At 33.9% G+C, this 12,400-nt stretch overlaps 1 protein-coding gene across 2 annotated transcripts in view; it reads left to right on the top strand.

Annotated features, from left to right (window-relative positions):
- YIPF4 (Yip1 domain family member 4) overlaps positions 1 to 12,400 on the top strand; it is a 43,137-nt gene that overhangs the window by 14,603 nt on the left and 16,134 nt on the right. For both annotated transcript variants that reach the window (XM_057741231.1, XM_057741230.1), the window contains exons 2-5: positions 2,114 to 2,267; positions 3,772 to 3,943; positions 6,690 to 6,767; positions 9,761 to 9,874. In XM_057741231.1, coding sequence (XP_057597214.1) covers positions 2,114 to 2,267; positions 3,772 to 3,943; positions 6,690 to 6,767; positions 9,761 to 9,874 — 518 coding nt within the window. The remainder of the gene's footprint in view (positions 1 to 2,113; positions 2,268 to 3,771; positions 3,944 to 6,689; positions 6,768 to 9,760; positions 9,875 to 12,400) is intronic.

The following is a 12,400-nucleotide window of genomic DNA, read 5'->3' as shown; positions in this document are numbered from 1 at the left end:
TTTAATCACAAGATTCTATGGCATTTAGCATCTATAGAGACTATTTTTAAGCTTTAAGTAGGGAAGGACAGTGAATTCAAAAGTACTTTCATTTTATCTCTAGCTGAATCAACTCCCTTATAAAAGCATTTTAGAATCATGTAATATTAAACCTGGAAAGAACTTTGAATAGGAAATTGGAGACTAGAAGGCATTAGTGATTTGCTGTATTAGTAGCTAAGCTGGGACTTAGCTTCATAACGCAAACTTTATTATAATTAATTGCAGTTGTTGTCAGAACCAGATCATTATGTGACTCATAATTGAGCCACTCATTGATTGACATTTAAGCCAAAAGTTTTTAATGGCATTTCTCAAAAGCTAGCCTAGAATTTAGGGTAATGTGCCAAATTAAGCTCTTCTTTTTACTGTATACGATCTCCAGGGAAGGAGAGTCTGTGTTGAGTGTTCTGGTTTGCTGTTGCCAAAATTGTTTTCTAAAGTCCCACTACAGTCTTGTGACCTCTAGTTAACAACATTGATGGTTGTTTACTAGTGCATGTTGTCTGGTCCTACAAATGTGTGTGTGGTTTTTTCGTTGTTGTTAATTCCTGTATGACTTCAAGCAAATCCTTTACTATCCCCAATTTTTTTCAACCACACAATGTGACATATGTACTACTGTGTTTATCTGTAACCTCTAAGGCAGTGGTGCAGACTGTGAATGGAATTTATTTTGGTGCACACTGTGAATGGAATTTGTTTTGTAGTGTGGATAACAGAATGTCTTCACTGCTTTTTAGAATTGACCTAAACAAAAAACACCAACCTTTATTTTGCCAAAACTAAAGATAAGTGATGTAATTTTATAAAGAAAAAAGTTAGCTGAAATAGCAGGGAACTCTTTTTTTTTTTTTAATTTATTATTTTTTTTTGTGGTACACCAAGTTCAATCATCTGTATTTATACACATATTCCCGTATTCCCTCCCTCCCTTGACTCCCCCCCCCCCGCAGGGAACTCTTGCTAGTCAGATTTATCCAGAACTAAGCATTAATCTGAAGCACTTAGCATAAATATTTGGTAATTTAAAAGAAGGAATGTATGAATAAATATATGAAAAAGTAGGGGAAGTTATCTACAGTTCTTCTTTAGCAAATTATGTCTAATGGTTTGTATATATAAATATGTAATGCCTTTAAAAAGAATTTATACAGTTACTTTGTTCGGAAGCACATAAAGTACATAATAATAAAGGGAATCCAAAATGATATCCTGTTGGGAGTTCCCTGGCGGTCCAGTGGTTAGGACTTGGCGCTTTTGCTGCCAGGCCCGGGTTCAGTCCCTGGTCAGGCAACGAAGATCCCACAAGCCAAGCATCGCGGCCAAGGACAAACCAAACCAAACAAACAAAAAACCAAAATGGTATCCTGTAATATATTTTGTATATGTCTTCCATTTAAATTTTAAAGTTACAGTTGTAAGTCTAGATTCTAGTACAAGGCTAGTTAATTAGATGTGAAAGCTTTCATGTGTCTTCATGTCTCTCATTTTCATTTTCTTATAAAAATAGAAAGTGGTTTTTAGATACCTGTTGAAAAAACAAAATTAAGCTGAGTAACTTTTAAAGATTTTTTTGGTTTTTTCAGTGATTCATGAATTGGGCAGCATCTCATTTAGTAGATAGAAAGGAGATCTGAGGAGCTATACAAAAATGAAATACTTTAGGCAGAAGAAAGCAGGACGGAGAAGTTATACTAGCTAAAAGTGGATAGTTATGGCAAGATCACTTTCTTTTAGGAGACTGCAGGAGTCTGTCAGGCAGATTACCTCACTAGTGCTGACTGGGTGATTCCTGATTCATTAGTTTAAGATTCTATTTCTGGGAGAGGCCGAAACTTTAATTACGTCTTGGTTTGATGACATGGAACTTAGCATAAGTGACTCCATTTTGGGCCTGCTGTCTTGTTTTTAGCACTATCAACTATAAAATATGAAGATTGTCTGCAGTAGCAGATGTTCATACTTAGAGATCTCCAAGTGATAATTATTTAATTGAATAAATAAATGTTTATGTTGGTTAGGATTCACACATTTTACCTTGGTTTATAGTTTTGTTCTCTTTTCTCCTAAGATCTCAGTGGTTCAATAGCATCCCCAGATGTCAAGTTAAACCTTGGTGGAGATTTTATCAAAGAATCTACAGCTACTACATTTCTGAGACAAAGAGGATATGGCTGGCTTTTGGAAGTTGAAGATGATGACCCTGAAGATAACAAGCCACTCTTGTATGTAAAAATAATTTGTATTTTTTGGTTTTTAGAGCTTGTCTATGGGGTGATTAAATTCTTTCATATTATTTAAGACAAGTATGGAAAATCTTAACCTTTTTGGTGTAAAGTTTTAGTTATTTTCAGTTATACTAGTACAACACAGGTTGTACCCTTGAACAACACAGGTTTGAAATGTGTAGGTCTACTTGTACATGGATTATTTTCAGTATATATATTGGAAACATTTTTTGAGTGAAAAAAATGTGAAAAAACTTGCAAACCATGTAGTCTAGAAGTATCAAAAAAATTAAGAGAAAGGTATGTCATGAATGCATAAAATATATGTAGATGTACATGTAACATGTAAAATATGTGTTAATCAACTGTTTATGTGACTGGTAAAGCTTCTGGTCAACAGTAGGCTATTAGTAGTTAAGTTTTGGGGGAGTCAAAATTATACATGGATTGTTGACTGAGGGTGGTGCCCATAACCACCTCTTTGTTCAAGGTCAACTATAATTAGTAAAACTGAAATAATGAGAGAATATTTTTAACCTACTGAATGGCAAAAGTTAAAAGAATCATAATCCTATATCACATACAGATATACTCTTAAACTGTTAGGATTTACCTGGGTCTATAGCTATCTGAAGTATCTTTTCCAAAAAGATTAGCCTCCAAACTCTCTCCCACATAGAAGTTCTAGAGCTGCCCCTGGGATACTTTCACTTTCTTCATAGTACTTGAAAATTTTTAAGTGATTATGTATCATTTGGGGGGAAAAGGTGAAGAATTTAACAGTTTTGGAAGGAAGAACATTTAGCTTTGTAAAATCAAGGGGTTACCAAGTTATTCTCTGTAGTAATTATTGGTATAGATCAAGTGCTAAAACATCCTGTTTCTTAATGTTAGTATACCAAATTTCATCAAATCTAAGATTTGAATTATAAGATGCAGTTATTTCGTGTTTATTGATAAAAGAGAAAGAGTGCTTAAGACAGCGTAAAGTTAGGATATCAAAGGGCTATCTTATCTCCTTAGTGTAAGGATAAATGAGAAATAACCTATCATACAAAAAGAGACAGCAAGGAAGTTTGCTTGTCTGTTTGGCACTGGGTGGGGTGTTGAAAGAAAAAGTTCCCATGAGAATATAGGATTGGGGTCTGAGTTATCAGTATGGTCCCAAAAAGTCTCAAGCAGAGAATTTTATTTAAAGTTCCAAATTGGTAGTGCCTCCAGGAGACTGACAAAAGGAAAGGCAGATCTTGGAAGCACTTGGCTTCACTCCAGACCGACAACAGTTGTAAGACACCAGCTATTGTGAGATGCATCCCAGCTTTAGAGATCTTGATATGTTGAAAATGCACATCTTGGAACCAGTGAAATGTGGTACTTCAAATGCAAATGTTTTGTTGACCTATGGCGACTATACTGTTATATTTAAACTTTTCTTAAATTCTACTGTGTCCTAGTATTCAGAAGTATGTGCTTTTTAAGAATTCTTATTTTAAAATTATAGGGAAGAATTGGATATCGACCTAAAGGATATTTACTACAAAATTCGATGTGTTTTGATGCCAATGCCATCACTTGGTTTTAATAGACAAGTGGTGAGAGACAATCCTGACTTTTGGGGGCCTCTGGCTGTTGTTCTTTTCTTTTCCATGATATCATTATATGGACAGTTTAGGGTAAGTATATCTTACTTTTTACAAATTCTAAATAGTTTGAGTTTTAAAATTTAAAATAGCCAAATATTAACTATAGTACTTCATTATCTTTAAGAAATGCTTTAGCTTTGCCCATTATTTCTCACTTGTTCATCCCTACAGCTGTTCTTAATTAAGTAAGTGGGGAATGCCTTGGATGAATGGTTTCCAAACTCTTCTACATCATCATTCACATAAAAAGTATTAGTATTTGTATGGCAAGTGGGTAAATGATTGGGACTGCTCCCAGCTGCCTATACCCTTTCTGACTTCCCCAAAGAATAAAGAGTTTGAAATACAGTACTCATATTCTTATCTTTTATTCATTTTTAGTTCTGTTTTTTTATTAATTAATTAATTAATTTATTTATTGGCTGTGTTGGGTCTTTGTTGCTGCACACAGGCTTTCTCTAGTTGCAGCGAGCAGGGGCTGCTCTTCATTGTGGTGCGTGGGCTCCTCATTGTGGTAGCATCTCTTGTTTCAGAGCATGGGATCTAGGCGCATGGGCTTCAGTAGTTGTAGCACATGGGCTCAATAGTTGTGGTTCACAGACTCTAGAGCACAGGCTCAATGGTTGTGGCACATGGGCTTAGTTGCTTCTCAGCATGTGGTGTCTTCCTGGGGCAGAGATTGAACCTGTGTCCCCTGCATTGGCAGGCGGATTCTTAACCACTGCACCACCTGGGAGGTACTAGTTCAGTTTTTTAAAGTAAATTTTAATAAATGATAATAAGAATTCTATTAGTATTTGTTTTTGCATAATACTTTGTCCTATTCTCAGAAGCTTTATCATCAAAATACAGCATATACACATTACTCCCTCATCCCTAGTTTAAGGCTTTAGGGGAGTAAAAAATAACTCTTCACTATAGAGTGATTTGGAAATGAATTAGTTTCCTTTTGTACTATACAGATTTCCACAAGTTAAGTGGCTTAAAACAGTGCAGATTTATTCTTTGACAGTTCTGGAAGTCAGAAATCCAAATTGAGTGTTAAAGGGCTAAAATCAAAATGTCAGCAGGGCTGGTTCATCTGGAGGCTCCAGGACAGTCTGTTGCTTGCCTCTTCCCATGTCTGGAGGCTACCAACATTCCTTGACTTCTGGCTGTATCAGTGCAATCTCTGTTTCCATTGTCACATTGCCTTCCCTGCTGTAGTTAAATCTCCCTCTACCTCCTTTTTAAAAGGACAGTTGTGATTACATTTAGTGCTCAGTGGATAATTCAGAGTATTCTCTCCATAGGAAGACCCATAACATCCTATTAATGTTTACCTTGGATTAGTAGTTTATATCAAGTATTCTGTTGCAAGTATAAGGACCATTGAAGAAGTTGAATGGAGGTTCTGCTCTGATACCCACCACCAACCATTCATGTAGAAGGTCTCTACGTGAATTTTATCTATTTTATATAGTCTTTCTTTGAACAAAATGTTCAGAGGCTTTAAACAGAAGATTCTTATCTCCATAGAATGTTTCTTAATTTGGCTTTGTTTAATGTTTTCTCATGACTGGATTGGGGTCATACATTTTTGGCAAGAATACCACAGAAGTGACATTGTGCCCTTCTCTATGTACTATCAGGCATTACATGATACTAATATGTCTTATTACTGGTGCTATTAACGATCACTTGGTTAGGTGATGGGGTGGTATATGCCCAGTTCTTCCACTGTAAAGTTGCTATTTTTCCCTTTTTAATATAATAAATATCTTGTGGAGATAACTTTGTGACTGTGAAAATACCCTGTTTCTCATCAAACTTTAGCCCACTAATTTTAGCATCTACTGATGGAACTTGCATGCAACAATTATTACTGTATTGTTTACTGAATGGTGATTTTCCTCATTCCTTCCACATGTATTAATTGGTATTCTCTTTGGAACAGCTATTCTTTCTTTGTCATTACTTAGTCATTTACTTTTGTCAGTATGGACTCATGGATATTTATTTTATTTTCTGGACTATAATCCAGTACTATCATTTTTTTTATTACTCAGCTTATTGCAGCTTTAGCCATTGGGAGCTCCTTCAGGTTAGCGTTTGTGTCCTTTTGACATAACCCCATCCTTTTTTGAGCACTTCCTTTCTTTCTGACTCCACAGAGTGTTCTGAGCTCACCTTTTATTGTCCCTGTCCCAGCCCTGGAATTGATCATTTCTCTAGGGATTCCTAGTTTCTTTTATTGGGGAATATTTAGAAACCAGGATCTGGGCAGTAAGTGTGCTTATGTTGCTACTGGGTGTCATTATTTCTAGACCCCCCCTCCCCCAAAGCAGACAGAACTTGGAAATGTATGCATGTGTCATTATTATGTTAAAATTGAAGTGTCACCCACATTTTATTACTTGGATAAATGTGTAATTAATATAAATTTTAGAGACCTTCTGAGAAGACTGGTAACTTGTTTCATGGATGAATTTACCTTGCAGAATGCTATAAACCAGGGGTTGGGAGTCAACAGTTTGTTCTCTTTTTGCAGTAATCTTGTATCATAGATCTTAAAATACTAAGGTTTCCTTAGGCAATTGATCATTGCTAAATTTTGTTTGTATATAAAATTATATGACATGTTATATACTTATTAAGTTTCAGAAAGAACCAAACTCTCTATGACCTGAAGTTGGGTTTACCAAAGTATTTTATATGGTAGAGAATTGAGTTCATGGGAAATTATCAGCTTATTTGGTACACAGATATTAATTGCATGAATTTTTTTTCTCTTAAGGTGGTCTCATGGATTATAACCATTTGGATATTTGGTTCACTAACAATTTTCTTACTGGCCAGAGTTCTTGGTGGAGAAGTAAGTGGTTAATTTTGAAAATAGCCTTTGTTTTTTATGGTAAGCTTTATTTTTGTTGCTGCAGATACTGTCAGTAGCTATGTTTATTATAACTGTCTATTGTCCCAGAATTGCTTTTAAGTTATGCTACTTCTTTTAAGGTGATCTACATATTAGTATTATGCATACTCAACAAATGTTACGAGAAATAAAGAGGAAAGAAAAACTCCAATTTCACTCATAAACAATTTATAGCTTTTTAGGGAAGCATGCGATTTGTTCTCTGTTATAGTAGTTCTCAAACTTTTTGATCTCAGGTCCCCAAAGAGATTTTTTCATGTAGGTTGTATTTATCAATATTTACTGTATTCTAAATTAAAATAAAATTTTTAAATTTATATTTATTCATTTAAAATTAAAAGTAAACCAGATACATTTTAACATAAAAAATACATTTTAAAGAAAACTATTTTTCAAAACAGTGAAAAAGAGGCATTGTTTTACATTTTTGCAAGTAGCTTTAATGTCTGGGTTAGTGGCAACTGGATTGTAATATCTGCTTTCTGCATTCATTTGTTACGATATATTGTTTTGGTTAAAGTATATATAAAAAAGCCTCACACAGGAATATAATTTGAAAAGGAAGAGTATTTTAATAATTTTTTTGGATGATTGTGGTTATTCTACTCTGATACTACATCAACACTCAGCAAGCAATAGTTTCTTAAAGATTTGTTGCAGTGAGGAATCTCAAACCATATCAGTGAACTTTTTATACTCTGTATTATTGCAGTTCACTTTGGATGGATCTTCTTACCCATGCATGATCATCTAGAAAATATTAGTGCACTGAGTTTTGCAGATCTTCCAAATGTTGACTTGCCTTATTATACAATATCAGAAAATCACATTCATTAATATCACCACTTATCTCATCAGAAAAATCTGTATTGGAAAACTGTCAAGATTACAGTGTTTGGATACAAGTTTTCTAAATTCTACTTTTTGCTTAAGAGATAAAATTTTGTAATTTGGAAGAAATACTGTCAGTTTTCCTTGAAGTAATAGGCTCACTTCATTCATTTTCATTCATGTTGCCTGTCAGTACCTAACTCTGAATAACCATAGTTTGTCTTTAAGTTGTTCTTTCAAGTAAAAGTGGTGTTCTTATGGCTACGTCATCTAATTCAACTCTTCACTCAAACAGTTGTACAAATGCAACTGTTCCTTGAGATAACCATTGAATCAAGATACAGAAGAAATGCATTCTTTGTACTTCGCATTTTGTTACACAGAATATTAAAAAGAGGCTTAATAAAATTAATAATTTTAACTGCTTCATTAAGGACATTCTTAAGTGAAACTGGCTTTTTTCCTTCTTTTTCTGTGAGTATGTGGTGGTAAAGAACACAGTAACTACTAGTATACCTCATGTCATCTTGATTCATGCTAAAACAGCATGTTTTACCCATTGCTTTTGCTCTGTTAGTACCCATATCAACCCAATTAAAAAGGCAAATAATGTTATATTACCATTATAAAAAATAGTTGTGTTTTTTTTTTATTGTTTTGTTTTAATTTTTTGGCCATGCCTCATGGTATGAGGAATCTTAGTTCCCTGACCAGGGATGAATTTACCCATGCCCCTTGCAGTTGAAGCGTGGAGCCTTAACCACTGGACTGCCTGGGAAATCCTCTATTATAAAAAATAGTTTTGACTTTACAGTCTTTTAGAAAAGTCTCTAGGACCCCTAGAGGTCCATGGGCCACACCTTGAGAATCACTGTTCCGTTAAATTAGACTTTATGAATTACTATAAACAGGAATTCCAGCACTCTGGAATTCAACTCTCTGTGGAGAGAGTAAAACACAAAGGATGCCAGGTGGAGTTATTATATGATGTGGGTGCTGACTCATATCAGGCTTACTCTATGAACATTGAAGGCTAAATGGAGAACTCTTGAGCTCTTTTCTCACACTTGGTGGAAAGGTCTCCATGTTTGTTTCTTAGCTCTTGGCCTTCTGCTTTCCAGTTTCCAAAATTAAGTTGCTGTTGTCCCATCTTCTCATCTCCTGTTTGTGCCTCTTATAAAAAGGAGTTTCTTTTTTTCCTTCCCTTTTAGTGGAGTTTCAGGAAGGAATGGTATTAGATACATGCACTCAATCCATCATCTTAACCTATAACTCTTGAATAAATTTAGAATAACATTTATCTATGTAACTTTTTCACTCTGCTTATGAAAATTTATAATAATTCTAACAGGGACTTAAAATGACATTTGTTTGCATATTATTTCTTATATTCTAGACAAAACCTTATATAATGTTTATATGAGAAAAGGTATTACCAAGTGTTTCGGTAATTTAGGACTGTTGATAGAGAAGTTAAAAGACCTAGATCTTAATTTGAACTCTCACCAACTAGCTTTGCTTTCCCAAACAAAACACCTTGTCTCTCTGAGAATCAGTTTCTTCATAATGGGGACAGTAATACTACATAGGTTAGTGCCTTTGCTCTTCACGGTATGTGAAGCTCTATCACAGAGTGTGGCACACAGTAGCCACTAAAAAATATTTTTCCCTTCAGTTTCTCCTACCTGCTCTCCCTTCCCTTCTAGTCTGCATTTGTCACATCCAGCTTCTCTAGACTTGAATTTTTCATCTAAATAAATGGTTGTGGTTCCTTTAAATAATCCTCCTACAACAAGGGAAATCGTGACTAAGAGATATACTAAAGGTAATTGGATATATAAGTCTGAAGCTCGAAAGAGAGAAGAGGGCAAATTTGGGTATCATCAGAATTGGTAATAATTGAAATCATGGTGGGTTGTTGAGATTGTCCAGGAACATAAGAGACTATATGATAATTTGAAGTATAATGGATATGATACTTTTATGATTTTCCTAATTCTCATGTTTATGCAAGTACAACAAAGTATATATGATGTTTAATAGTGGTTAAAATAAGTATCTTGATTTCTATGATATTTATTTAAATTTTTGAAAATTCACAGGTTGCATATGGCCAAGTTCTTGGAGTTATAGGATATTCATTACTTCCTCTCATTGTAATAGCCCCTGTTCTTTTGGTGGTTGGATCATTTGAAGTGGTGTCTACACTTATAAAAGTAAGTAGTATGTGTTATAAAAAGTAGTTTACTGTTTCCCAGTAATAAAAGTATACAGTTGTCCCTCCATATCCTCGGGGGATTGATTCCAGGCCCCGCTACAGACACGAAAATCTGCAGATGCTCAGACCCTATACGAAATGGTGTAGTATTTGTATGTGATCTATGCACACTCTTTCATCTACTTTAAATCATCTCTAGATTACTTATGATACCTAATACAGTGTAAATGCTATGTAAATGGTTGTCTGTAGTGCAGCAAATTCAAGTTTGGCTTTTTGGAACTTTGTGGAATTTTTTTCCCCCAGAATATTTTCGATCCACAGTTGGTTGAATCTGTGGATGCAGAACCCACAGGTAATAATAGCTGACTATACTAGTTCTCTGGCTAAGAATCTTGTAATCTATAACTGCTTATCAAACAGTTGGTAGTATTTTGGAACAGTGACCCTACTCACTAGTTTTACCAGTTGTATTTCTTTCATTTTCCCCTTTCAGTTGCCAGAAATTAGTATGTCTAGGGTGGAGTAAAGAACAAAGAGCAAATCAGGCCTCAGGATATTACACTCAGAGAATTTTTTTATTTAATGTTAAGTTTTTCTTCTCTATGCTTGTAGTACGAGTTCATCTGACAGATTTTGTGGGAGATATTTATTTAAAATTCCACTGGACATTTATTTAATAATTGTTACTCCTATTGGAATAGTAAGTTCCTTATCGAGTATGATTATGTAGTTCTAATAAATTGACTTTTCTGTGTTGCAGAGATCAGGACTTCTTTGTGCTGTCTTAAACATATTAACATATGTACCCAATTTAAACATGTACTGATAGTATTAAATATTAACAGTGAGTAGTGACATAAATTTGGGCATTTATTAATTTTGAACAACTTTGGGAAATAAATGACTGCTTTAACACATGTATGTATATTACACAGTGAATGTAATTTTTTTTTTATGGAAAATAGAACTTCTTAAGACCACCATTTTCAGAACTACCATTACGTAGCCTCCACAGTAGAGTATTTAAGTAGAGTCACTTAAGTAGAGTTACTTAAATACTTCAAGTATTTGAGTAGTCACTTTTATGACTTTGGATTCTACTTATATTATTAATTCCAATATAAAAGAAATTATTCCTTTTAGAATTGAGTAACTGCAGGCTAATACTGACATTATATAAGCGTTGGGTATTAAGAAAAGTTAGATTTTGGAACCAGTCAGTTCCGAATTCAGATCCTGGTTCTGCCACTTACTTGCTGTCTGCCTTGGGGAGATATCTTTTCGTACCCTCTGCAAAATGGGAATCTTAATAACTACTTTTTAGGGTTTGTTATGAAGATTTTAAAGTATAAATAATGCCTAATATAGTGCTTGACACAGAGTAGGCACTCAAGTGATAGCTGTTATTGTTATAACTATTAAATGAATATTTTGAGAACATCTTTGTATGTTTGAACTGTTTGAACACTTTAGAGGCCAAGGAGAAGAGCTTTTTCCCCTCTAATCCTAAATTTTTAAAAAATTGTCATTGTTAGTACTTCGTTTAAAAGTCATGCAGTGCGGGAGCTAGCCCCATGCTGGCATTTAATTATCTAGCCTTAGTGAATATACCACTTTACTGAATCATTCAGGATCACTGCTTGTGTGTTGTTTTACTTGGATTAGTGCCTGTTTGAATGCTTCTGAGACTACTCCCAAAGTTGCTAAAACTGTGTCTTCTGATTATTTTTAGTCATTGAGTTCAACTGAAAGTTGGTCTTACTGTTCTTTATGCAACATGTGAATGTATTATATAATGGAAGAGTCTTTATATCATTAAAAATTTAGGATAAAATTCTTTTTAAACTTTAGGTTTTTCTTTGCCACATTTCTTTCCCTAATCACCTAATCTTCTGTGTTTAGTGATATGTTTTACATGTTTCTTGTTTTAGTCCAAGTTTGTTGAGAAGTAATGTTGTAATTTAACATTTAACATTTAACATTTAACATCTCGTCATTTATCCCTAGCATTAGAATACAGTTTAATCTACAAGCACTAATGTTTTTAACATTAAATCTCTGTAACTCTTACCAATCTTTAACCATTTATTTATAACAAAAAGATTAACCATGATATACAAATGCAATTTGATTATTATTTTATTTCATTTATTTCCCTGTACTTTTTTGTAGGTTTAAAATATCTTGTAGTTTTTTTGTTTGTTTTTAGTTTAAAAACCACAATAGAAAATCGGACCATCTCAAATACATTTTCAGTCTGCCGGTATTTATTTTTTACCTCTGTATCAGTGGTTCTCAACTGATGACAATTTTGCCCTCCAAGTTCTTCCTTTCATTTTATTCTGTAAAATGCCTTCAGTGACTACATTAATAAGTATTACATAAATTTCTAGTGGAAATAATTTAAAATTAAGTGTGTGCATAATCAGAAAACTGTACTTTTATGGTTTATCACAGGATATTGAATATAGTTCCCTGTGCTATATATTAGGACATCAATTATACTTCAATTAAAAAAAAA

Source organism: Hippopotamus amphibius, chromosome 7 (genome assembly GCF_030028045.1).
Source record: "Hippopotamus amphibius kiboko isolate mHipAmp2 chromosome 7, mHipAmp2.hap2, whole genome shotgun sequence".
NCBI classification, from domain to species: domain Eukaryota; kingdom Metazoa; phylum Chordata; class Mammalia; order Artiodactyla; family Hippopotamidae; genus Hippopotamus; species Hippopotamus amphibius.
The sequence above is the reverse complement of the archived record's forward strand: the minus strand, read 5'-3'. Positions and strand labels throughout refer to the sequence as shown.